Source organism: Paroedura picta, chromosome 12 (assembly GCF_049243985.1).
Source record: "Paroedura picta isolate Pp20150507F chromosome 12, Ppicta_v3.0, whole genome shotgun sequence".
Taxonomy (NCBI): domain Eukaryota; kingdom Metazoa; phylum Chordata; class Lepidosauria; order Squamata; family Gekkonidae; genus Paroedura; species Paroedura picta.
The window spans coordinates 6668785-6694430 of NC_135380.1; the positions used below are offsets into that span (position 1 = coordinate 6668785).

Consider the following 25646-nt stretch of genomic DNA (forward strand, 5'->3'; position numbering starts at 1 on the left):
CCACAGGCCTGTTCTGCTCTGGCTTGGCTAATCCTGCCAGCAGCATGATTTCGGGGAGCTTCCATTGAATTTCATCTCTGAAATGCCAACCATTTTGAACGCCCCTTGCCTTGAACATGCCCCAGGTAGCCTTAAGTCAGGCATGACTGGATGGCAAACACCCCCCCCCCCCCACAACACACCCACAGAAGGCCTCAAGTTCTAGAAGACGACGACAAGCCATGAACCTGTCATATGAACCATCTAGGCCAGGGGTATTCAAACTGTGGCCCTCCAGATGTCCATGGACTACAATTCCCATGAGCCCCTGCCAGCTCATGGGAATTGTAGTCCATGGACATCTGGAGGGCCACAGTTTCCCTCCTGAGTGAGGCCTTTCCCTCCTGAGTGAGGCCATTAGCCAATAAGTATCCATCTTTCCCTGCACTGTTATGACATCACAGTTGCCTAGGCAACGCATTGTGCTTCCCCGCGCAACCCTGTCTCTCTTCTCCACAAAAGGCCACGATGTGCTGGAATTTTCACTTGCACAGGCTCCTGGTGTTTTAATGGCAGGCACGGCTCGTGGTTAAAGGGGAGAACGGTCCTAATTCCCTGCACCCATCAGGCGCCTTAGGATGATCATCACCACATGGGCTGGGTTCCTCTTGCTCCGTGAAGCTACCGGCCACTCTTTCCAATTTGGCAAAACTCCAGTAAGTGTGCCGAGAGAAAGCCGGGCTCCGTTCTACGGACCTGGGAAGAAATGGGGTGGGTTTTTCTCTGTTTGGGGCTATCATCCTGATTCTCCCGAATTCTCTTTCCCCCCTTTAAGGATATTAATGTCGTTGAGACAGAGGTTGTGTCTGTACTGGAGTACTGGCTGCGAAAGGTGAGTCTCTCAGTCAGGGATGGGAAGGGGCAAGGAAATTCCGTCCGCCTGGAAAAGGGTCAAAGCAGTTAGCCAAACCATACCGATGTCTCGGGTAAAAACGGCAGGCCAGAGACCCGAGATTTCCTTCAGGCCCTTCAACGGCAAATGGCTCTCTGCTCTGCCCCGTTTCAGACAAGAGCTGGAAAGGAGAAGGCGGCACACTGACCCTACAATCCTGAGGGTTTTGTTGGAGAAATCTCATGACAGCCAGCATGGTGTCGTGGCTAACAGCGGCAGACTCAGATCTGGAGAACCGGGTTTGGTTCTCCACCTGCAGCCAGTTGGGTGACTTTGAGCCAGTCAAAGTTCTCTCAGAGCTCTCTCAGCCTCACCTACCTCACAGGGTGCCTGTTGTGAGAGGAAGGAAAGGTGATTGGAAGCCGCTTTGAGAGACACATGAAGCCTGCCGGGTGGCCGTGGGCTAATCACAGTTCTCTCAGAGCTCTCTCAGCCTCCCTAACCTCACAGGGTGTCTGCTGTGGAAGGAAAGGAAAGGCCGCAATTTGGTTTCTTACAACACTAGGAGATCAACAAGGATTTCTACCTTTGCGTCTCACCTCCCAAATTCACACAACCTTGATTGTTCTGACATATGCAAGGCATGCACCACTCAGCAGAAAATACCAGTTGTGACAGACTCATGGTCTGATTCGGTACAGTGTAGCTTCCCGTGTTCATGCGAAGACCGAGCTTCTCCCAGTCGGCAAACAGATTTTTCTAGTAACCATGCTCTCTTGGGAGGAGTCTGACGTCCTTTATAAAAGCAGCTTCATAAATTACAGCCTATCTATGGTCTATCTATGGCTCTGTCATTTGGGCCTGCTGACTTCCTGCTGTGTAGTAAGCAAAATGTGGCCACACGGTGAGAAGATTAAACAATAATGAGTCCGTGTGCGGCAAAAGTGTAAACAAGAAATTTTATAGCTTCTGTTTGAGTACAAACAGAATATATTATTACCGGGGAATGATTTCTCCTTAGTTCTCAAACAATTTCTGGTAAATACACTGGTTTTCCCTGAGCGTCCCCTCGAGAAGTAAAGATTTTTAGACCATGTCTATCGAGCTGCTGTCGGCAGTGAATCCTGGCTCCCTTCCCCTGCTCCTGCAGCTAATGTGTGTGTGTGGGGGGGAATAACGGGGGGGGGGAGGGGAAGGCCAAAGCAACGGTATGATGTCACTTCTGGGGAAAACCTGGAAGTGACATCAGTCTTCTCTAGGCCTGTTCTGCACACAATAGATAATGTACTTCCGATGCACTTTAGAAGTAGATTTTCCTGTTGTGCACAGGAAAATCCAGCTGCCAAAGCATATTGAAAGTGCATTATCCTATGTGTGCAGAATGGGTCCTAGACCCATTCCGCACAATAGGATAATGCACTTTCAATGCGCTTTGGCAGCTGGACATCACCGGAAACTCTGGAGTTTTACTATGGAATTGCCAGCAGTTCTTACAAAGGCCTGACAACACTTTTGTCCTCCCTCCCCACCCGAGAAGTGACTTCATGCTGTGACCACTGACACCCACCCCATGTCACTGCTCTCCTGAACTCTCCTGAACCGGCAAGGCTAGTTCCGTATAAATGGATTATGGTCATCAGTCGGTTGGGACGAAGTGCTCTCCCCAGGAATTCCACGGGACTCCTTCCCCTGGGTCAGGGCCTTGATCGTGAGACGGTTGGGCTTTGTGTGTCTGTCTGTCTCTCAGATCGAGCAGGAGGCAGCCAAGCTCTTTAAGTCGAAATCGGGAAACAAGACAGAAAGCAAGAAGGAAAGCAAGAAGGAAAACGAGATCCGGAATTTCCCATCTCTGGGCCAAGATTTGGCCGCCGCGAGATCCAAGCCAGAATCTTGGGAAAATTTTGAAGACAGAAGGGCAAACCGGGTGAGTCATGTCTGTGGACCGAGGATGATGATGATGATGATGATTCAGGGGAGAAGTAGCTTATACAATAAGCTACTTATTTTATAAACGCTGAAACTGATTTGATGTATCAATTTCAAAAACTAAACAAAATCCGACTCTGTGAAGTTTGAGGCTGTGAACTTTTTTAAACATGTGGATCAGGGTGTTTTTTTCCTGCCTGTAACCAGAACCATCTTCATCCCTTTTCGTTTGCAGCACAGCATGCATGTGTCTGGCACAAAACTCACGTCATCCTCCAGCCAAGATCTGGTCGAGGACAGGACAAGGATCCAGTTCATCAGATGGAGGTGAAGCACTGAGTGTTTGCAGCTCTTCTCCTGTTTCTACATGGAAACCGTATGGAAAGGATAGGCACAAACAAAGGCATTTACATCGGCAGGTGGCTGGTAGTGCTCCAGTCACTTCCACCAATTATGCACCTTTCCCAGGGATCACACAGTTATACATGGGTCCATTTTCCAACTGTTTTCCATGGAATATATCTCCCGGAGGGCTCTCTGTTCAGCTAACTCCAACCTGCTAGGGATCCCTGGCCCCAGAGAGGTGCACTTGCCCCCCAACCAAGCCCCCCCCCCCATCCTGCACTCTGCACGTAGCCAGAAACTATGTACATCCGAATCACCACATTTATAGGGGCATCGTAGTGAGGAGTATGAATAGATTTGGATGTATCTTACACTTTTAATTTTTGTATGGGATCTTAACTTATTGATGTGAGCTGCCCTGATAACATCTGGAGAGGGGCAGCATATAAATCAAAGTATAAATCAATAAATAAACCCCAGAGGAGAGATGTTCCACCTTTGGTTTTTTGTCTCATGATGTTGCGTGGAACGTTTTGTGCCGTGTACTTTAGAGATCCACTATTGATTTCTGTAAAGTTGAGCAGATGCATGTTTTCAACTAGTTTTTGCTATGTATTGCAGCCTGAATTTCTATAAGAATTTCTATAGAGAGAGCAGCCTTCTCTCTATAGAATTTTCTTACTATTAAGAAACCCCCGAAACATTCTTCAGGCTCCAAGAAACCCCAGAAGTGGTGCAATCATGCAGTATATGATTGGGAAGCAGAGCTGTGGACACGCCCCTCCCCTTCCCACCCCCTCCAGGCCCATCATTGGCCATTGAGGGGGTGACACAACTATATATGGTTATATCACCTGATAAATGTTCGAGAAACTTTAAATAATGCCCACCCATTCAGGAAACCCTTCAATAAACCCCAGGATTTAACCAAGTCCCAGTTGAGAAAGCCTGTCATAAAGACAACCCATTTTCTCCAGGGGAACTGATCTCTCTTGTCTGGAGAATTCTCCAGGCCCCAACTTGAAAGTTGGCAACCCCATCTGTAAAACAGGGATCTTAGTGATCTACTTTGCAGAGTTGTGGTCAGATAAATAGCCTGAAGCATGCTCTGTCCAGCAAAACTTATGGGTCAGCCATGTTATCATGGCTTCAAGCCTGCAAAGTTTCTCTAGCAGGGAAAGCGGATTGGAGGAATAATTGATGAGCTGGTTGTTTGGTGCCCTACAAAGTGGAGGGAAATAAATCCAAACACAAATACCGACATGTGTGTGTGTGTGTGTGTGTGTGTTGCAGCAACACCAGAGTGTATCGGGTCACAAGTGATATGAGAAAAGATGCTATGCAAGAGAGGCTGGACAAAGTCAGCAAAAGGTGAGTCTAACCCCACCTGGAAGAATCTTGCTGAGCCAGAAATAAAAAGAAAATTGCTCTTCGCTACACTTACGGTGTGTGTAAAGTGTTGTTGAGTTGCAGCTAACTTGTGGCAGCCCCTTTAGGCGAGTGGGAAGCAGAGGTGGTTTGCTATGGACTTATTTTGCAGAACCTTCGTACCCATCCTGCTTAATTTCCAAGATCAGGTGCTATTGGCCTTTAGCATCCCCTCTCACTCCCTAGCTAAATTTTAAGTAATTTTTTTTGGGGGGGGGGCAACGACTCCATAGCAGTATACTACACTGAAGTTTTCCCTGCTCCCAAATCCCACCCACTCCTGGCTCCACCCCTAAATTCCCCAACCCAGAGCTGGCAACCTTAAGTGTTTCCAAAGAAATTCATTCAGTGTTGATATCTATGCCATATTGTCATCTCTCTTATTTTCCAGTGTCTCCAGGGTCATGTTCCAAGCTGACGGCACCATGTCCGAAACGGATGTCCACATTAAAGACTCAGAGTAGACAGGAGGAGGTATGAAGTCCTGATACTTCCTCTGCTCCCTCCTTTCCCTTTTCTCTGCCATTTTCATCAGAGGGACATAGCTGTTTTCTGAAGACGGTTCTCTGTCTGTTTCTCTAGTCTGATTCTGGAAAGTGGTAACCAAAAAGGATGGAAAGGAGACAAAGGAAGTAAAATATAACCATGCACGTAGTGCAAAGGTACAAAATCTTGTATATAATTTAATAATGCATTCAGAAGTGCTGAAATATTTAAAAACAATAGTCCTGGGCTTCAGCATATAAATACCTGATTCCAATATAACGGCTAATGCCTATTTACATAAATACAGGTGTAAAAGTACATATTGTCTCCATATGCATACCAGGGAAAAAAAATTCACAGTCCAAGTAGTTCAGCAGTGGAATGGGCTGCCTAAGGAGGTGGTGAGCTCCCTCTCATTGGCTGTCTTCAAGCAGCAGCTGGACAGAGACTTATCCCGGATGCTTTAGGCTGATTCGGCATTGAGAGGTACTTGGACTAAATGGCTTGTAGGGCCCCTCCCAGCTCTATGATGCTATGATGAACCAATCCCAAATGTGTCTCAGCCCCATGCCTTCATCAGTGGTAAGTTGGAGTTATACCACTGAGGAAGGCCAGGGGCTGAAACATGCAAAATAAACATTGGTTCTTGCAAATAGAAACAGTACATGCCTTTAAACCTATATTTATGTCAGTGGACTTGTATATGTATTATTAAACTATATATGAGATTTTGTACATTTGCACTATGTGCATAACAATATTTTACTTTCCCCCCCTATGTTCCAGTCTTTTTGGTTCTCTTTCCTCTGCAGGGCTGTATGTTTTTCCTCCCCCTTCCCTCTTTTGATTGTCCTCATTCTAGAAAGTGCCCATCTTAGAGCTGTGGGCTGATGCACAGGTTGCAACCAAGACCTGCAAATGGGTTTAAACAGTTCCAGGCAGCCGCTCAGCGTGTCGACGGAACAGTTCTGCCCTCCAAGCATCACTTTTCTGAATTGGTGTAAAAGACAAATTGCCCACTCTGAGTAGTAAACAGATAAAGAGGGGTGAATTTCCCCAGTACATTTCGAAATAGATTTTCTGGGGAAACTGATTAATAAAAAGGGTATCCGGTATGCTTGCTTGACCCCTTTCCTACTTCTGTAGCCAAGAGGAGGGGGGGGGGAAGTAGTCAAGGAAAACAGAGGCCTTGGGGTTAGGGATGTCAGCTCTGGGGGCAAAGAAACCAGAAGCAGTTTATCTTCGAGCATGGGGGCGGACCACAAGTGTGAAGGTCCCCTTAGATAATGAAGCATTTGCACTTGCATGTCCCACCCAGGTTCAAGAAATGTTTTCAGCCAAGTGACGGGGTCAGTTGCTTTCAAAGTTCCAACTCGTCCTGGGAGGGGTGGAAATATGGAGTTTCCTGTGCAGCACAAGGAACAGCTCCCCTTGTGTAATGCTAAAGGTAAAGGTATCCCCTGTGCAAGCACCGAGTCATGTCTGACTCTTGGGGTGACGCCCTCTAGCGTTTTCATGGCAGACTCAATCCGGGGTGGTTTGCCATTCCCTTCCCCAGTCATTACCGTTTTACCCCCCCCCCCCCAGCAGCTAGCTGGGTACTCATTTTACCGAACTCGGGAGGATGGAAGGCTAAGTCGACCTTGAGTCGGCTGCTGGGATTGAACTCCCAACCTCATGGGCAGAGCTTTCAGACTGCATGTCTGCTGCCTTAGCACTCTGCGCCACAAGATGCTCTTTGTGTAATGCTAGGGCCCTGCAAATATTCTGACCGGCTCTGATGCTACAGGCCACAAATCAGGCCTGAAAATACCTGGGTATTTTGGGGGTGGAGCCTGGGGGGAGTGGATTTTGGGCACCCTACCTGTCTGATTTGAGCTGACGTTCAATGTCATGTCATGTAGATGTGGAATTCTTCCCTAACCAGATCTTTTTCTTTTCTCATTCAAAAGTTCTTCCCTTCTGCCTTAGTGGTGGGGAAACCTGACACTTTTGCTGCTTTCTTCTCCTCAGCACTTCTTCTTCAGTTGTGAGGAAAAGGAAAAAAAAGAAAGAAAGAAAGCAAAGCTCCATTGTCTCTAAATCACCAGCCAAGGAGTGTGAATCCCGCAAATGTCTTGAATTGCCGTGGGTATTGTGAACGCCTGGTTTTATAAACTTTGAACTACTTAATAAAATTGCTTAATGTTGAAAAATGCTTTACAAAATGCAGCTAGAACTAGAGGGTGAATAGATACACTTTGTGGGTGTTGGTGCGCTGATTTATGGACAGGGCTGTGGGGATTACAAACTGGCTGGCATAATTTGAAGAAGAGGAGCTGATCTTTAGACACACACACACCCCTTAAGGAGTCTCAAATCACAATCTCCTTCCCTTCCTCTGCCCACAATGGACACTTTGTGAAGCAGCCAGGGCTCAGAGAGTTTCGAGAGAACTGGGACGGGCCGAAGATTACACAGCAGGCTCCACGTGGAAGAAGCATGGGGAATGAAATCCAGTTCTCCAGCTTAGAAATCATAGTTTGAGTTCAGTGGCTCCTTTAAGACCAATCAAGTTTTATGCTGGTGTGTGTGCACACACTTTTTTAGCTACATTGAAATAGATGATCGCCAACCATATAGGTAAAGAGTGGGGTGGGGGTTGCTGGGAAGGGTCAATTAGCATCAAGATTCATCAGTGAGCCATGTATATTAGCTGAATGGATGAAGGTCATTGGCAAGCTGAATGGATTACGGTGAGTGGCAGCAAAACAGCATACAGCATAATGAAGGAAGAAGAGCTGGCTTTTGTACTCCACATTTTACTGCCCAAAGGAGAAGGGGCAGGGGCTCATGGGAATTGTAGTACATGGACATCTGGAGGACAGCAGCTATTTTCTCCAGAGGAACTGATCCCTTTAATCTGAAGATGAGCTATAATTCATCAGCCAGAGCCAAAAGGAGCACACACTCCCCAAACCTCTCTTGGCAGGCAGGCCCTTGCTCTTTTGCTCTATGTCCATGCCCAGAAGAATTTTTTAAAAAGAACAAACGTCTGTAATTGGCTAAAGGGCAGTGCTCCCCATAACCTGAAATCCAGTTTGCCGAATTGTCACTGCTCCTTCTCCCCGTCCCCCTGGAAACCAGATCAAAAGGCAGGAAAGAGGCTGAGAGGAGAACTGAAAATTAAATTTGTAAATTAAATTTAAACCTCTCCATCACCAACTATTCAGTATAGCTGAGTATACTGGGGGGGGGGGGGGGGAGCCAAAAACAAATAGGCTTTTTTCAGGATCAGCTGTACTGGTAGCCAGCCAGATTCTCTGATCAATTTATTGTTGTTAGTTGCGAAATCATGTCCGACCCATCGCGACCCCATGGACAATGATCCTCCAGGCCTTCCTGTCCTCCACCATTCCCCGGAGTCCATTTAAGCTCGCACCGACTGCTTCAGTGACTCCATCCAGCCGCCTCATTCTCTGTCGTCCCCTTCTTCTTTTGCCCTCGATCGCTCCCAGCATTAGGCTCTTCTCCACGGAGTCCTTCCTTCTCATGAGGTGGCCAAAGTATTTCAGTTTCATCTTCAGGATCTGGCCTTCTAAGGAGCAGTCAGGGCTGATCTCCTCTAGGAGTGACCGGTTTGTTCGCCTTGCAGTCCAAGGGACTCGCAAGAGTCTTCTCCAGCACCAGAGTTCAAAAGCCTCAATTCTTTGACGCTCGGCCTTCCTTATGGTCCAACTTTCACAGCTATACGTTGCAACTGGGAAGACCATAGCTGATCAATATTCACCTTTAAAATACCTTCCCCATACCAGTAAGGTGTTTTGGGGGTTATTTTTCGGCTTAGATCAGCTGAACGTGCACCCCTCCTTTTAACCAGGATACCTTGCTGGTGCCTTTGCACCAAAATTCCACCGGATGGCAGCAGACACTTGTCAGAGGAAATCTGCACAGAAGCTCAAGGAAATCTGAGGCTGTGACTAAATGGTTCCAAGTCCATATATTATCCAATTATTTATTTTCAAAAACTTTAGTATTCAAATAACTTTGGCAATCAAAACGGGATCCTCGGTCTTTCATTCACCCGCTTTCCCTTCTTCAGTGACGGCTTCTATTTTCTGCGATAGAATCTATAATCTTCATAATTATATATTTCCATAACCCACATAACATTACGTAAGTTTTGAAATGAACAATTCTTTCAACCAGACCTCAATCCAGAGATAGCTTTTTTCCAAAATCAACTGTATCCAGGGGTAGTCAAACTGCGGCCCTCCAGATGTCCGTGGACTACAATTCCCAGGATGCTGGCAGGGGCTCCTGGGAATTGTAGTCCCCGGACATCTGGAGGGCCGCAGTTTGACTACCCCTGGTATAGGCTATCACACTGGCATGTGCTCATCCATTATGGGGTCGTTCTCAGAGGTGCCCAAATAAGGCTCAATCGTGCTTATATTTAAAACTCACCTTGCTTGTGCAGGTGTACCACAGGTGTTCTCAATATGCAAAATTAAAGGTACACAGGTATTCTTCCTATGGTTACATCGTTTCATTCAAAAACAACTCTGTTCCCAATTTGACTTTAAGTCTTTGCTACACCAGAGTGACAACAACAAGGATGACTGGTGAGTGGTGACCCTTTCTCCAAATGTCACCTTAGGTCCAGATGGGGTCTGGATTCCTGCTTTTACAACTGACAAAGGAGGTTGGTTCCCCTGGAGAAAACAGCTCTTCTGGAGGGGCAACTGTAGGGCATTGCACCCTGCTGAGATCCTTGCCTTCCCCAAGCTCCAATCCTGAAAACTCCAAGTATTTCCCAAAACAGGACTGACCACCCCAGCTTCATGATCTAGCTCAGGGGTGGACAAACTGGCAGGGGTTCATGGGAATTGTAATCCATGGACATCTGCCATGCCAGGGCCCTATCCTCCCCAGGCTCCGCCCCCAAATCTCCAGGCGTTTCCTAATCTGGATTTGGCAACCCTCTCTCCCCACCCCCCACTGGCAGCCTTAGCTTAGTCTTAGTCCCAAATGGGGGTAAGTGTTAGGAGCAGAACCAGCTCTTCTCCCCCCCCCCCCCCTATCAAGGAGCCCCTCCAGACAGTTCCCAGGGCAGCTGCCCTGGTCGCCCATTGGCTAATACCGCCCTGCTTTTGCCAGCTGCAGTCCTGCTGCAAAACAAAGAGCTGATTTCCCCGGCTGCGCAGAAAACCAAGGCACAAGAAACCTCATAATGATTTGCTGAAAAGCTGCTCAGGCATCCCGGAGTCATTTCTTAGCAAACGACTTGGCTAGAGACCCACAGATATGCAAACACATCCAGGGATCGTTTTCTTTCATTTCCTGGGCTACTATTAAACTGCGGGGTTGCCAAATGATCCCCCCCCAGCAAAATAGGGCCTAGTTTGGGGTCTGATGAAACAGCTGTTGGCAGCATTTGATTGCTGGATTTTCTTTGGCCATGGAGATCAGCATTCTGACCAACGTCCGACAATCAAGTGCCTGCTAAAGGCACAGGAGCAGAGGGCAATAGCTGGAGTTGGCAACTCTCCTTGTAGGGTTGCCAGCTTTGGGCTGGGAAGTATTTCTGGATTTGGAGGGTGGAACCTGGGGAAGGAAGGGTTTTGGCGCTGGTTGGGACCTCAGTGGGGTAGAATGCCGAGGCTAAGCGGTCCCCCCTTTGACACTCTGAAGAGCTTGCTACCTAATGAGTCTAGGTTCTACTTGATCATTTAAATACAAAACCACTCGGGGAAGAGTATCATGGAGGTTCTTTATTTTAAGCCACTGACAGAGGTATTTTCCTCAAAAGCAAGCAGTGCATTCTGGGGGATTGTTTTGGCATTCTACATTGGATTAAAGATTTTTGCCTTGGAGATGGATGGATGGATGGATAGATGGATTAGAGAGAGAGAGAAAGAGAGACAGAGAGAGAGAGAGAGAGAGAGAGAGACAGACAGACAGACAGACAGACAGAGACAGAGAGACAGACAGAGAGAACACCTTCATTTTTGTTGTTGCTGTTCTTCATTCTTGTCAGTTGATGGGTCTTTCTTTTTATGAATTTTCTCCTGGGGAGCTGACCCCCATTGTCTGGAATTCGGTTTGAATCCTGGCAGATCTCCAGGCTCCACCTGGAGGCTGGCAACCCTGTCTCCCTGGTCGTGGCCAACGGGGGTCACTGCCACCCCTGTGAATGAGCCAGCTCCTGCATTCCTTAGTAAGGAGGCAGCCAGTAAGTGCCACAAAGGGAGCTGTGCTCCTTGCATGATTAACCCTGGAGGAGGACGGCTGCTTTCGGGAAGCCGGTGAGGCGGCTCCACCTGCATTCCGGGCTGTGCCAATTTCGCGCGGAATTAATGGGACCTTAAGTGGCAAATACGTGGCCGCTCGGCCGTGACGGAGGCATTTGCGTAGCTAAATGGGGCTGAAAGGAAGCGCTAATCAAGGGGCGGGTGGGTCATGGATTCTGCACGGCTGGCGGCGGTCTCGGTGGAATTCTGGACCGAAGGGCCTGTCAGGAAGCTTGCTGGCCTCGCGCATGGGAATTGAGGGCAGAGCTGGCAGCCGTCCAAGTGGCAATGAAGGTTGTGGGTAGCCGCTTCGACCCAGTAGAGAGAATCCCTAAACAGCAGCTGTCCGTACCTTTTACAGAAAAAAATCCCCCACTTAGAACCAACCAAAATATCACAAAGCCACTGAACTGCCTTGGGCTGAATCAGACCAGTGGTCCATCAAGGTTAGGACTGCCTGCTCAGACTCAGCAGGGGCTCTCCCGGGTCTTTCACACCACCTGCTTACTGGTCCTTTAAAACGGAGATGCCGGGGATTGAACCTGGGTCCTTCTGCACACCAAGTCGAGGCTCTGTCATTGAATCACGGCTCTACTCTTGGGCCAGCAAGGTTGGCGTTGTCTGTTCAGCTGGGCAGTGTGTCTCAGGCACAGGCCTTGCACATCATCCTCCATCTGATCCTTATTACTGGGGATGCCATGGATTAAACTTGGGACCCTCTGCATGCCAAGGAAATGTTCTGCCGCCCCTGAGCCAGTGGCCATGAAAATCCAGGAAGGTTGAGGTCTTTTTCATCACCTACCTCCTGGTCCTTTTAAATGGAGATGCTAGGAACTGAACCTGGGACCTTCTGCATAGAGAGCAAATGATCTACCACTGAGCCACGGCCCTGCTCTTGGTTCAGCAAGGTTGGTATGGTCTAATTAGCCTTTTCCAGAATCCACCATCGGATTCTTTTAACTGGAGATGTCAGGGATCGAACCTGGAAATGAGGCAGTGGGTCGAGAGGCCAACACTGCAGATTTTGGGGAAGGTGAGGTTTGGGGAGGGAGAGGGATCTCACCTGGGTAAAATGCCAGAAAGCTTCCAAGGCAGCCATATTCTCCAGGTGGGACTGATCTTTATTGACTGCAGCTTCACCGTAATAGCAGGAGAACTCCAGCCACCACCTGGACACTGGCAACCATAGGTGACGAGGTAGCCAACGAGAGCCTCAGCAGATCTTCTCATCTCACATAACATTCACCGGAGTGAAGAAGCATGATTTAAAACCCCCAAGCAGAGGGATGGACTTTGGGTTGCCAGCTCTGGGTTGGGAAATACCTGGAAACTTTGAGGGTGGAGCCAAGAGTGGGCAGGATTTGGGGCAGGAAGGGACCCCGGTAGAGTAGAATGCTCCCTCCAGGGGAACTGACCTCTGTTGCTTGGAGATGAGTTACAAAACCGGTGGATCTCCAGGTCCCACCTGGAGACTGACATCCCTGGATGGACTTTGGCATTCTGGAGGGCTTTCACGGAAAGTCCCTTTCAGGCCTAGTCCCACAAAGGAGTCAAATGCAATCCCTCCTGCCAGCGCAGCTGCGTGGATCAGCTCTGCCATTCTGCCCTCGGCTGAGACTCTGGGGCATGTCATTGAGTCCTCCAAGGGAAGTGGAGTCTTTGCTACCCAAGGCGGAGCAGACTGGTGCCCGGGGGAAAGCCCCGTCTCCCTGCCAAAGGCAGACACGACCACTGAAGGCACGCTTGCAGCAAATCGGTGAATTATTGACTGTTGTTAACACTCCGGCACTGACAAAACCATTACTGCCCTTGACTTCATGTTTAAATCATCCTCTCCCCCCCCCTCCCCTCCAGCGCCTGCAATGCGCGATCTTTTATTTAATACCTGCCCCTCGCCCTGGGCACTTGTTTATGCTCTCTGGCAGCGCTTGAGGGGAACTGACGGTAGCCGGCAAATGAACGCTGGAGCGAGTTTCAAAACGATGTGGCGAGCAGCAGGCAGCCAGGTGGAAATCTTCGTGGCCCGGATCAGGCCTGAAATCTGTAGAAATCCCGTATTTGGGGACGCAGCAAGATTTCCCTTATGAAAACAGACACATCTGGCTTTGGGTCGAAATGTCCTGGGAGGATTTGGATTTCGAACACCCTCTGACCGAGCAGTTGTCCCAAAGAGAGGGAGATGGACCAAACCCTGGAGCGCATGGGGGAGCATCTCTGGAGGCCAGGCCTGTGGCTTACTGAACTGCACATGGCTTTGCACATGGCTTCAGTTCTCCTGGAGAGACGGCTGCTGGGGGCAGGGGATGAAATCTATGGCATTATAACGTGCTAAGCTCATAGAGATGCTAGCCTCCAGGAGGGACCTGGGGATCCCCTGAATGATAGCTCATCCCCAGACAACAGAGATCCACTCCCCTGCATTTTCAAAGTGGATCGCTATCACAGAATCTCAGATCACAGAGTCATAGAGTTGGAAGGGGCCACAGAGGCCATCTAGTCCAACCCCCTGCTCAACGCAGGATCAGCCCAGAGCATCCAAGAAAAGTGTGCATCCAACCTTTGCTTGAAAACTGCCAGTGATTATCACCTGACTTCCTTCTGTGGATTTGCATTTAAGGCGTCATTCAGCCTTCACTATCACTGAATCCTAAGCAGCGAGCTGGTTTCACCTTGAGATGGCCCAATCCTCTCAGCTTGGTCCACCATTGACCTCCGGGGCTGGTCTGGGGTCCTGGCCTCACCCCTTCCCCTCACCTGTTCCCGGACCCCTCAGAGTTTCCTTCTCAGCCTCTCCCTAGAAAACGAGTCATGCTGCAGCCCTCCTTCCGGTCCGCTGCTTTGAGCCCGAAGCCCTTCCTTGCCTGAGCATCTACAAAGACTCCTAGAGCCACAATGGCCCCTTTAGAGGCCGTATTCAGTCCCCACTTGGGTAGACTTTCTCTATTAAGAGATTCCATTTCCTAGGCTGTAGAGGAAACGGCCAAGGATTTATGGCTTACTGTGTGCATCGGCGCATTTGAAGGTTACCCGAGTCTTTTCCAGGGAAAATTTGTGATCTTTTGGGGGATTTTTAACAGACTCTCATTCTCTCTCTCCTTTGACTACTGGTGCATGATGAGATAGGCAAGTGCTTCCCTCCCCCCCCCTCCAAGTTGCCCAGGAGCAGTTTGAGAATTTGTAGGGTCCTGTAGCACCAAAGCCAGTTTAAGGATTTGCGGGCCCTGAGCAGAGAACAATTGCAGCAGGAACAGCCAGATGGGGGGCAGAGGAGCACCCCCACAGGAGAAAGGAGGGTCACCCCCACAAGGGAATGGCGTGTCACTCCGAGTGTCCTTAAAGAGGGGAAAGGCTAGCGCCCTGATCCATGGGGGAAAAGCACTGCAGAGAGCCCTTGGACGTGACATGGATAAACATGTCCTGGGGTTGCCAACTGAACTTAAGAAATCACCTGGCCCATTTGAGCGCTCTAAAGCAGGGGTAGTCAACCTGTGGTCCTCCAGATGTTCATGGACTACAATTCCCATGATCCCCTGCCAGCGAGCGCTGGCAGGGGCTCATGGGAATTGTAGTCCATGGACATCTGGAGGACCACAGATTGACTACCCCTGCTCTAAAGAACAGCTCCCCGCATCCAATTCCACAAGCAGTAGGTCAAGCCTTTTGCAACACAGAAATTGCCTGCTAAAGTCTACTCACTGAGCTGTTGCTAACAACACAACTTCAGCAGCCGGCTGGTAAGCTGGCAACTTTTCTTGTCTCGATCAGAAGCACTAGCTAGATCATCCTGTCCTCCGGAGCACCCCCTTTGAGTAGCCCTGTTCCGCAATCAGGTATTTCCCAACTCAGAGGTAGCAACCCTCCAGGAAGTTCCGTGGAAAGCTTCACACTGTTCCCTCTGTGGCCATTCACCCTCCCCACAGCCTTGTGAGGTAGACTCGGCTGCGCCCAAGGAATTGCGGCTGATCAAAAAGTCATCCAACGAGCTTCCTGGCTGCTTTCGGCTTTGAGGCCAGGCTTGCACTTCTGGTGCAAACTTAACTCTTGGGAGACATCCATCGCCTGGTGCCGGTGCTTGGAAGGGAGACCACCAAGGAAGGCTCTGCAGGGGAAGGCCATGGGCAACCCCCCTCTGCATCTCATTTGCCTTGGAAGCCCCTTGGCTGGGGTCGCCCTAAGTCAGACATGCGCTGCCCCCTGCGCAAACACCAACACGCACATCCATTCTTAAGGAATTTGCGTCGCCTTTTTCTTCTTCCTGGAACGTGTGCCTGCCAGGCTCCTTTGGCCCCCTTTCCCACCTCCAGCTTGTCCCTGCAGTGATTACCAGCTCCGGGGGAAGGCAGGAGGGGTCACTCCGCTCGGGTAGGGGTTCATTCACATTACCAGACACAAAAACCTTTTGGAAGGGAGAGAAAGGGAGTCACAGAATGGCAGACACAAAGCAGCTTTCCCTGATTCTTCTGGCGCCCGTCTTCTGGCCACCGCTCCCCCCTCCCTCCTGCACTGTGGACAGTCAGTGCTTTTGTTTGACAAATCCTGTTCTTCAGACCCAAGACCAAAGGAGAGGGGCTAAGCCTGCAACTTCTCTCTGCCCTGGGCTCAGGGGTGGACAAGGACGATGGCCATGCAGCTTACGGTGACCCAAATCGGTCAGCAATTCCCCGCTGGAAAGAATCACAAAACCAGAGCGACCGACTCCGGAATAAAGCCATGGTGGAAAGGGCCTGGGGTGACACCTCCAGGTGGGGGGATTCCTGGAGATGGGAGGGGGCAGAGTCTGGGAGGGCATGATTCCTAAGGGGGCAGAGCTCCAGGAGGGGGCTCTGCAGGTTGTAATGGCATGCAGGGCTCCCCTCCACAACTGCCCTTTTCTCCAGGGGAACTGATCTCTGTTGTCATTCCAGGAGATTCCCCAGGCCCTACCTGGAAGGTGTTGACCTTACTGAGGAATGGCGCTTAAGGGGACACATTCTGGCTGGCTAGGGATGCCACTCTCTAGAAGGCACCTGGGGATCCCCTGGAATTATGGCTTATATCCAGGTGACAGAGATGGAGTCCCCTGGAGAAAAGTGCTCTTTTGGAGGGTTCCAATCTACCCGGAATCATGTGGCAAGGGGTGGGGGCTCTCCTGCAATATGTGGGAACCTGGTAAACCTAGTATACATCATTCTCAACCCCAGCTATGTGTGCACAGATTGCACTGTAGCCAGCCTAGTATTAGGGGAGAAGAGAAAACCTTTTCTCCCTCCTTCGAAGCCTGACATAATTGTATAGGCCTCTGTCAAGCATCCTCGGAGCTGTCTTTTCTATAAATGGAAACCCCCTCAAATTCCGGAGGCTTTCCTCACATTGAAGTTGATCCAGCCCTCTAATCATTTCGTTTTTTCCTCTTCTGGTTCTGTTTCAGAGGAGGACTGTGGGATCAAACAGCAGAATCTTTAGGAAGCGCTCAGAGACCTAAGATGCCAAGATCTTTAGCTGCCCTTTGGTAAATTAACAGCGCAATCCTTCACAGTTACTCCAGTCTTAACCTATATAAATCAATAGGCTTAGGGTGGAGCAACTCTGCACAGGATTAAACTACTAAGTGCCTCCTTGATAATTGTTTTACACCATAGAGTTTCGAGGCGTCAGTGCAGCTCAGTGTGGGGACCTTCTTTCAAAAAATAGAATCCTAGAATCATAGAGTTGGAAGGGACCTCATGGGGCATCTAGTCCAACCCCCTGCACTATGCTCATCTACTGTAACCTGCCATCACTTTGCCTTCACAGAATCACAGAAAATGGTCAGAGAACAATCGCGACTGTGTTGAAACTTGTTCATAGAAGACTTTCCAGGTTGAATCAGACCAATTTATCCCTGCTTTCTCCTTTTACAGCTCACAAATAAGCTGCAAAAGGTAGACTGTCTGTTCACAGGGAAGCTCCAAAATGATTCCAGGTAGATCGGATCTCATGCGGGGAAAGTTTGGAGCTGGATCCGGCAGAGGGGCAATTTTCAAGGATTCCACCCTCCTGCGGCAGACTTACCTGGCTAGCCCCATCTCATTGGAGGATCTTGGAAGATAAGTAGGGTCAGCCTTGGATTGGAGACCACCAGGGGTTGTGTGCAGAAGGAGGCGGTGGCAAAAGACCTCTGAACCCCTTGCACCTTGAAAAACCTGACAGGGGTAACCATAAGTCAGCTCTCAGGGCAGGAAAGGAAAGGAATAGAAAGGAAAGGAAGGTCACCCAGCTGGCTGCATGGGAGGGGGAGCAGGGAGTCAAACCTGGTTCTCCAGATTAGAGGCCGCTGCTCTTAACCACGACACAAAGTTGGCTTTTAGGGCAGACCTCCATCTGTCCCCCAGGCTCCCCTTGAGATGGAGTCCCCTGTCCCCCAGGAAAGCATCAATGGGATCACTTGGAGCTACAACAGAAAAGAGAGGTAGGGAAGACCCACTTTGTATTAGAAACCTCTTCTAGGATCTCTTTTCCACAGAATCTACCCCTTGCACACATGGTTGGTCTCACATGTGCACACTCACACACACACAGATACCTACAGATGTACATTCACGCAGCCATTCACACAGGCATTACCTGTCTGTCTATCCATCTACCTGAATGGTGTTTGGGTAAGTTCTGATTCTCACTTTGGGCCTCCCCCCGGTGACGATACTCAAGAGCCGCTGATCTGTGCCACGGCCATCTGGAGCGGCGCTTCTAAATTTGCATACATTTAAATTGAACATATGCAAACACGAGCAGCCCCCTCCCTCCCCCCCTAAAAACACCCCCTCCAGAACTTTCATGCTTGCCATGAGATTAGATTTCGCCCACCTGCGACTAAATGCAAACCATCCACCTGGAACGCAAGTGGGGAGTGAGACAGGCCTGTTCTGAGGTGCAGAGAGGGCATTCCCCCGCAAAGGAGGACGGGCCTGATGCTCACCCATTGGGAAAGGGCCAGGGAGAACATTTGGGGGGGGGGAGACAGAGCCGTACCATCCTCCTCCGCTGCCAAGAGGCCCTCGGTATTACATTTTTATCAGCACCGCCATCCAATATCCCCTGGGCACATTGTCTTTGCTTTGCATTTTATCAATATTACCGGATGATCCCGCCGTACTCCCCTCCCCCTCCACAGGTTTATTAATATTGCTTTCTGATATGTGGGCAGTCGCCGTGTTTGGTATTCTTCTGCCATCGCCAGACTTGCCAAGCCCAGACGCCATCTTTAATTAGATTTTCTCCTTGGCTCCTGCAAACATAAACTGAACTCCCGGCATCTCTGCCTTGCCGCTGGCCCAGGCAGACGGTCCCTTTAGTATTCTGCTGGCGTCGCCACCGTCCTGGGGCTAAACACGCCTGGTGCTTCAAACGGCAGGGCTCAGGATTTTTTGAACCACTCTGCCTGGGGCAGGGAGGAGGGGACGCTTGGCATGGAAATGCAAGGTGCCCGCTAAAAGCAGAGCCACCTGGGCGGGCCTGAAAGCGGTCTGCTCCAGGCATGAAAGCGGTCTGCAGGCTTCCTTTGGGCACTGACTAAACAGGCCCACGAGGAGCAGGTTGCCAGCCTCCAGGTCAGGCGAATGCTGGCAGGGGGCTCCTGGGAATTGTAGTCCATGGACATCTGGAGGGCCGCAGTTTGACTACCCCTGGACTACACAGATCAGTTTCCCTGGAGAAAAAGGCTGCTTTGGAGGTTGGATTTCATGGCTTGTTGAAGTCCTGCCCCTCCCCAAACCCCACCTTCCCTCACCTCCACCTGCAAATCTCCAAGAAATTCCCATGCCTACTCTCCTGGCTTCCTGCATTGCTGACCTCTCTTGGCAGCTTCCAAGAGCCAGCCCCAAGGAGTTCATTGCAGGCCTTTTTGCACAGCTGTTCCTGCTTGCTGTTGATTTTCATACCTTGCACCCCTAATTAGCCCCAGCTGGCCTGGTGAGAGATTAACTCAGCACATCTGGAGTCAGGAGGTGCCTGGCCTGCAGTTTCCCTTCGCCGGCCGAAAGGAAGCAGCCAGGCACCAAGAAGGAAAAGGGGTCTTGTGTCAGCTGGAATTCAGCAGAGATTGGAGCTAAATCAAAAGAGAGTGGCGTGGAAGAGGTAAGCTTGAGCGGCTGGCTCAGCTCTCTGGCTTGTTCAAAACTCTTCTTGTTCTTTTGGCCATTGCAAATGAAAACCTACTAGTGTGGTTGGAGTGTGTTCACAGGGTTGCCAACTTTGGGAGGTTTGGGGGTGGGTCCTGGGGAGGGTGGGGCTTGGGAAAGAGAGGGACCTGAGCAGGGTATAATGCCATTTTCTTCAGATGGGCTGATTTTTGTAGCCTAGAGATCAGTTGTAATTCCAGGAGAATGCCAGACCTGGAGGTGGGTGATCGTAATTGGCTTCCTATGACCTAGAACAGGGATGGCCAAACTTTGGCTCTCCAGATGTCCATGGATTATAATTCTTGGGGTGTTTCCTTGGTGGTCTGATATTAAAATGCACTGACTTAACGTTACCACAGGGACTGGTGGTAAAAGGCATTCAAAGAAGAGGCTTCTACAAGTATAAAATGCCTCCCGATCTCTCTCTCTCTTAGGTGCCTTCGGTGGAAGATATTTATTTTCCCAAATCCCACCCTTATTATTGCCTTTTCCTAGCCTGAGCGCATTCTCATGTGGCTCGTATAATAAAATGTGTTTGGTCCTTTGTGCTTGGTCACCCTCTTCATGTATCGATATGGATGGGATCTGTGCAATAATGTATGATTGATAAATAAATCTGGACAAGAACAGCAAATAAATATTTGTCTCTTAACATTTAGTATATTCTGCTGCTCAGCCCCTAAGGCTCCTAGTTTGTATACACGGGTTGGGTTATTTTGTTGCCTCTTTTGTTGTTCACATGGACTACAGTTACCATGAGCCACTGCCTGAATCTACAAGAACCGCTCTCTGTGCTGGCCCTTTAGTCGGAGCTTACTAACCTCTTCCTATGTGATTGCATCTTTTAGACCATAATCATGTTTCATCCCAGGAGGAAATCCTTCTGTCTTGTTTCAGTAACAAAAGATTTGGGCTGTGGGTCTTTGTGATTTTATGGGATTGCCATGACTTGATGTCTCTTTCTGTAACTATTTGTGATCCTGTCAATCTGAACTGGATGACTGCAATAAGTCCCCCCCCCCCCCCGGAGGGGTAGGGTTTAGAAACTCTGATAGGTGTCAAATGTTGCAGCAAGGATACAGATATGTGTGAAATCTCAGGGTCAGTTATTTTTGGTACTGGAAATTTTCTGGTGTTTCTGGGCAGAATAAGTGTGCTTTAAAGAATGATATGGTCAGTAATGGGGGCACTTAAAGGACCACCTTATGTCATATTGGCCTGTCTAAGGACTTGGGCCATCCGTTGAAGTTCTTAACCTTCAGAAACAACATGGCTTGTCTTCTCCTGGTGGGACTCCATGTTTCCTCCAGAACCATCTGCCTGGTCTTTTCAGACACTGGATTAAGTGTTTGCTTGATTTTGGGGGTGGGTAAGTGAGGAATCTCTCAATCCCCTGTTCAAGAATGTTTGGATCTTGAGTGATGTATATTTTGTTGTCAAGAGCCATTTTGGGTCTATTCAATGAGATAAATGAGAAATAACGTATTGTGGTGTAATTTCTGCACTGATCATTCACTTTTCTTATTTTATTGTCCTTGGGTATTTCTCTGTTGTGTTTTTGATGTTTTTGCTGGGTTTTATATTTTTTATTTCATTGGTGGATTTTGACTTGTTTTCTCCCTGGACATCCAAAAGAAATGGTCATGAAAATATTTTGAACCTATATATTGAAAAGATGATGGTGTTTCTTCTTCTCCATATGTGGTGAGTGAAGGTCTCATGATCAAATCAGTAATATTACTCTCAGCAGGTTAATTCAGCATAAAATGGGCAAAACTGGGACCTTCCTGTAATTGAGATTGGATGATCAGGAAAAACGGACTGCAGAGCTTTGAAACTGGATGAAGGTAAATTCATGATAAGGAGAGCTATTAAAAATCAGAGGCTCTTAAGGTGTTTCTTTTCCCAGGGTCTGCATGAATCTCAAATCCGGTGCACATGCATATACATGTGTGCACATGAAAGGACAATAGATACAGCTGGGTCAGCATTAATTAAACGATCCATCAGACTCCATGCACAGACACGGCATAATTTATTATTTATTGATTGATTTGATTTGTAGACTTCCCCTCTCTGGAAACAGTTTCAGGGGAGTTAACAGCATGTAAAAACCCATGCTTACTTGTTTTTTTAAAACAAGAGACAATTAAAACCTAATTTCTTATATAAAATGTATAAAATGACCCAACCATCCCTTCCAGTAAAATTTCTAGGATAAGTTTATGGCCTGGGTGCCTGGACTCCAGTATCGGGGGGGGGGGGGGTGGGGGGTGGAGGAGGTGGTGAGGAAAGGAGGCCTGTTTTGGTGATACTATGTGCTTGTGTTGGCCTCACCTGTATGCCTGGCGGAAGAATGCCTCCTTACAGGCCCTTTGGAACTTTGGTAGCTCCAGTATGGGCCAGATCTCTGCTGGCAGCTCATCCCACTAGGCTGGGGCTGGGGCTGGGGCTGAAAAGGCCCTGGTTTTGGTTGAGCCCAAACAGATTTCCTTGGGGCCAGGGACTACCAGCAGGTTGGAATTTGCCTGTTGCAGCATTCATTGGGGGACAGCTCCCAGTGGAAGGTGCTTGGAAGTAACCATGGCAGCTACAGTAGGGGCAACCTCCTTGTTATGTTGGGTTCATAAAATCCTTTGTTCTTTATGTTCCTTATAGTCCGCTTCTCTCACCTTGGACCCAAGGCGAGTTACACAGAATAAGTCCAATATTCTCTGTCTAGCTCACCATAATTATTCAATATACTTCTTGCGGCTCCCAGTTTAGTTTTTTATTTACAAAACCAAGGGCCAGTGAAGCAGCTAACAATTTAAAGAGGCTTGATAAAAATCACATTATAAAACCATTAAGAGTGCCCCCTTCCCAAACACATATCATTAAAACAATTAAAAAGCAGAGTTAAAACATGCACAGCAGAGTTCAGGACATTACTGGCTTGCCCCCACCTGCTACCCAAGCCCTAGGTTGCTTCTCCTGCTGCAGGTGTGACAGCGGATGGCTTTTCTCCCCCCCCCCCACCCTGTGCGGAAAGCAATCCCCTCCATTTTAATCTGCTCCGCTCCCTTGTTTAACCAAGCTGAAATTTTCTTGATTAGCTTTATTTCTTGAGGCTTTGACAAAGCAAATGAAAGGGTTTAGAATAAAGTTTAATGAAATAAACCCAAGTTGAGATGAACTTAATAGAACGAATTTCGGCTTCATTAGGCAATAGAGCTAAGTGAATTAAGCCAAGCAGGAGAGGCATTTTCTTTCCTGCATGGTCCAAAGAAAAGTTGGTATTCGTGGTGGGGAGGTGGCACACAGCTCTCATAGTGCACCCTCAGCGCATGGGTTCCTGACCACCTATCAAAATCCCTTTTACAGAGGCCTTGTTGTCGATTTCCTTTTAAAAGACCCTGGGGAGAACCAGCTCCACTATCTGCGTAATCCCCAGTCGGATAGAAGGAGACCAATCCATGATCGGCGGGCATTTGCCTTCTATAAAGTGTGACAAAACTGCAAGCTGCAGATACTCTCAAAGGCAGCATGGCTTTCAGGTCTCCAAGGGTTTCCAAAGATATCTCTATCTTGCAGGTAATTGCAAGCACCATTTTTTTTAAAACCTTCATGTCTCAGTGTTGGTAATGGGATGGTAGCATATCCGGGTTTCGTTGAAGCCGGCAGCTATATTATAAATCGATCACGTAGCGTAGCGATCCCCAACCTGTGGGCTGCGGACCACATGTGGTCCGTCAACTAATTGGAGGTGGGCCGTGAAGGACGCCTTCCCCCTTCCCCCCCGGCCCTTTACTTCATCCCCCCCTGGCCCTTTACAACACACTTCGGGTGTCATTGTCCCCCATCACTCCCAGATGGGCCTATCTCGTTGCAGAGAAACAAGCTCAGGGTTCCCATTGATCTGTCATTGTCATGAGTTAAAATTTCCATGAAAATAAAATGTTCCTTATGTTCATTGTTGTGGCGTGTCTGAATCTTATTTTGAAGGGATGTTCAAACATTACTATAGCGATCAGAGAGCGTTAGGGCAGTGGTTGAGGGTAGAGGAGTAAACTACCCCCCCCCCCACCGGGCCTCAGTAAAATTGTCAAGCGTTGAGTGGTCCCCGGTGATAAAAAGGTTGGGGACCACTGACGTAGCAAACCTTTCTGGGTTAATGTGCCGCACTTCTTCAGACCCAATGGGGACCTCTTGTTGATTTATTGCATTTAAATGGTCTTAGGCCAGAGCAATAATAAAACACAAATATAGAAACCATTGAATTAAATGGGCAGGATGCTCTTTCCACTGGCTGCAGAGGAAAGGACGCGCAGTAATGGATTTAAACTACAAGTACAACAATATAGGCTAGATATCAGGAAAAAATGTTTCACAGTCAGAGTAGTTCAGCAGTGGAATAGGCTGCCTAAGGAGGTGGTGAGCTCCCCCACACTGGCAGTATTCAAGCAAAGGCTGGATACACACTTTTTTTGGATGCTTTAGGATGCTTTGGGCTGATCCTGCGTGGAGCAGGGGGTTGGACTAGATGGCCTGTGTGGCCCCTTCCAACTCTATGATTCTATGAAAACAGGAGGGGCGGATGGGCGACACAACCCCTTCTCTATAAAACTACAATAAAAACAAGACAATCACAATGTAATAGTTACAAATTTCACAGAAATGTCACCCTGCCATAAGGTGATGAATTTTACAGATGGCAGCACAAAACTTTGCTGTAACATCTGACAACGCAGGGTTCTTGTCCTTCGGTAACATTTTTACCTGCACGGAGTCAGAAGGGCCAGGAAAACTTTTTAACCCAGGAGTGATCAATGTAAAAGGGACAGCATTGGGGAAAAGAACAGTGGTTTCTGGTTGTCTAGTTCAGGGGTAGTCAACCTGTGGTCCTCCAGATGTCCATGGACTACTATTCCCATGAGCCCCTGCCAGCAAATGCTGGCAGGGGCTCATGGGAATTGTAGTCCATGGACATCTGGAGGACCACAGCTTGACTACCCCTGGTCTAGTTCCCTTATTTTTGTAAGGGCCTTGGAGAATGGCTGATGGTAGTGCGGAACATCTGGCAGGTGTGAAGGTGGGGGACCTCTTTCTCAAAGTTTTGTTCAGGGCCCTCCTCTGTTCAGGAAGTCTTTACCCTTTGCTGTTCCTTCTGACTTTGACAACCTCCACTCCTTCTGCTAACTCTTTAAGCAAGGCTTTCATCTGACTTTAAATTGACTTTTCTCTCCTAAGCCCTATGAGGCTTTTCAAGGGCTCATGGCCAAATTCGGGGTTTTCAGGAGTCTTTAGTGGCTTAAGACAAAGCTAAGTTTGCTGTAATCTCTTGTAAAATGCACAAGGCAGTCTCCCCCCCCCCCACCCCCAACCTGAGCTTTTGTTCCCACAAGGTTTTTTTTCAGGCGAGGTTCCCGTTTGCCACCATGCTTGTGTCTCCTGGATATTTTAAAAAGAAAATCCACTTTCTAACAAAACCCTGAAATCCTTTGCTCGGGAGTCTGTGTGTGGCTAGATGAGGAAAGGATTATTGTATTATGGCATTCAAGTGCCCTCTCCGGCAGAGACAGTGAGGAATCAATGAGCTGGCATACACCGTCTGCAGGATCAAGTGGTGTAACATTTTCCCTCCTGGATTGGACTGTTTTGGGCTGCAGGTGGAGGACTGCAGAGCTGGCTGTTTCTTGAAGTCAAGGGGACGAGGTAGTTAGGGAAGGAGAACTTACAAATGCGTTCTGGCGACTCCCAGGATGACAGACTACAGAGAGGATGGCCTCTGGAGTATGGACTACAGAGATCAGTTCCCCGGAGAAAAGGGCTGTGCAGGAGGGTAGACTGTATGGCATTGCACCCTGCTGTGGTCTCTCCCATCCCCAAACCTTACTCCAGCCAGGCCTTTTCAAATGTCCATGGACTACAGTACCCACGAGCCCCTGCCAGCTTCTGACAGGGGCTCATGGGAGTTCTAGTCCATGGACATCGGGAGAGACAGTTGGGCCACCCTTGGTCTATAACAGGAGTAGTCAAACTGCAGCTGTCCAGAAGTCCATGGACTACAATTCCCATGAGCCCCTGCCAGCTTCTGACAGGGGCTCATGGGAGTTCTAGTCCATGGACATCTGGAAAGACAGTTGGGTCACCCTTGGTCTATAACAGGAGTAGTCAAACTGCAGCCCTCCAGATGTCCATGGA

At 48.8% G+C, this 25646-nt stretch overlaps 1 protein-coding gene across 1 annotated transcript; it reads left to right on the forward strand.

The window, feature by feature from the left end:
• The first annotated feature begins 474 nt into the window (after positions 1 to 474).
• On the forward strand, positions 475 to 7251 carry SPATA19 (spermatogenesis associated 19). The gene is made up of 7 exons (XM_077305953.1): positions 475 to 695; positions 815 to 871; positions 2619 to 2795; positions 3033 to 3124; positions 4436 to 4513; positions 4962 to 5044; positions 7070 to 7251. The coding sequence occupies exons 1-6, from the start codon at positions 618 to 620 to the stop codon at positions 5032 to 5034; spliced, it is 555 nt and encodes a 184-aa protein (XP_077162068.1). The 5' UTR covers positions 475 to 617; the 3' UTR covers positions 5035 to 5044; positions 7070 to 7251.
• The last annotated feature ends 18395 nt before the right edge of the window (positions 7252 to 25646 follow it).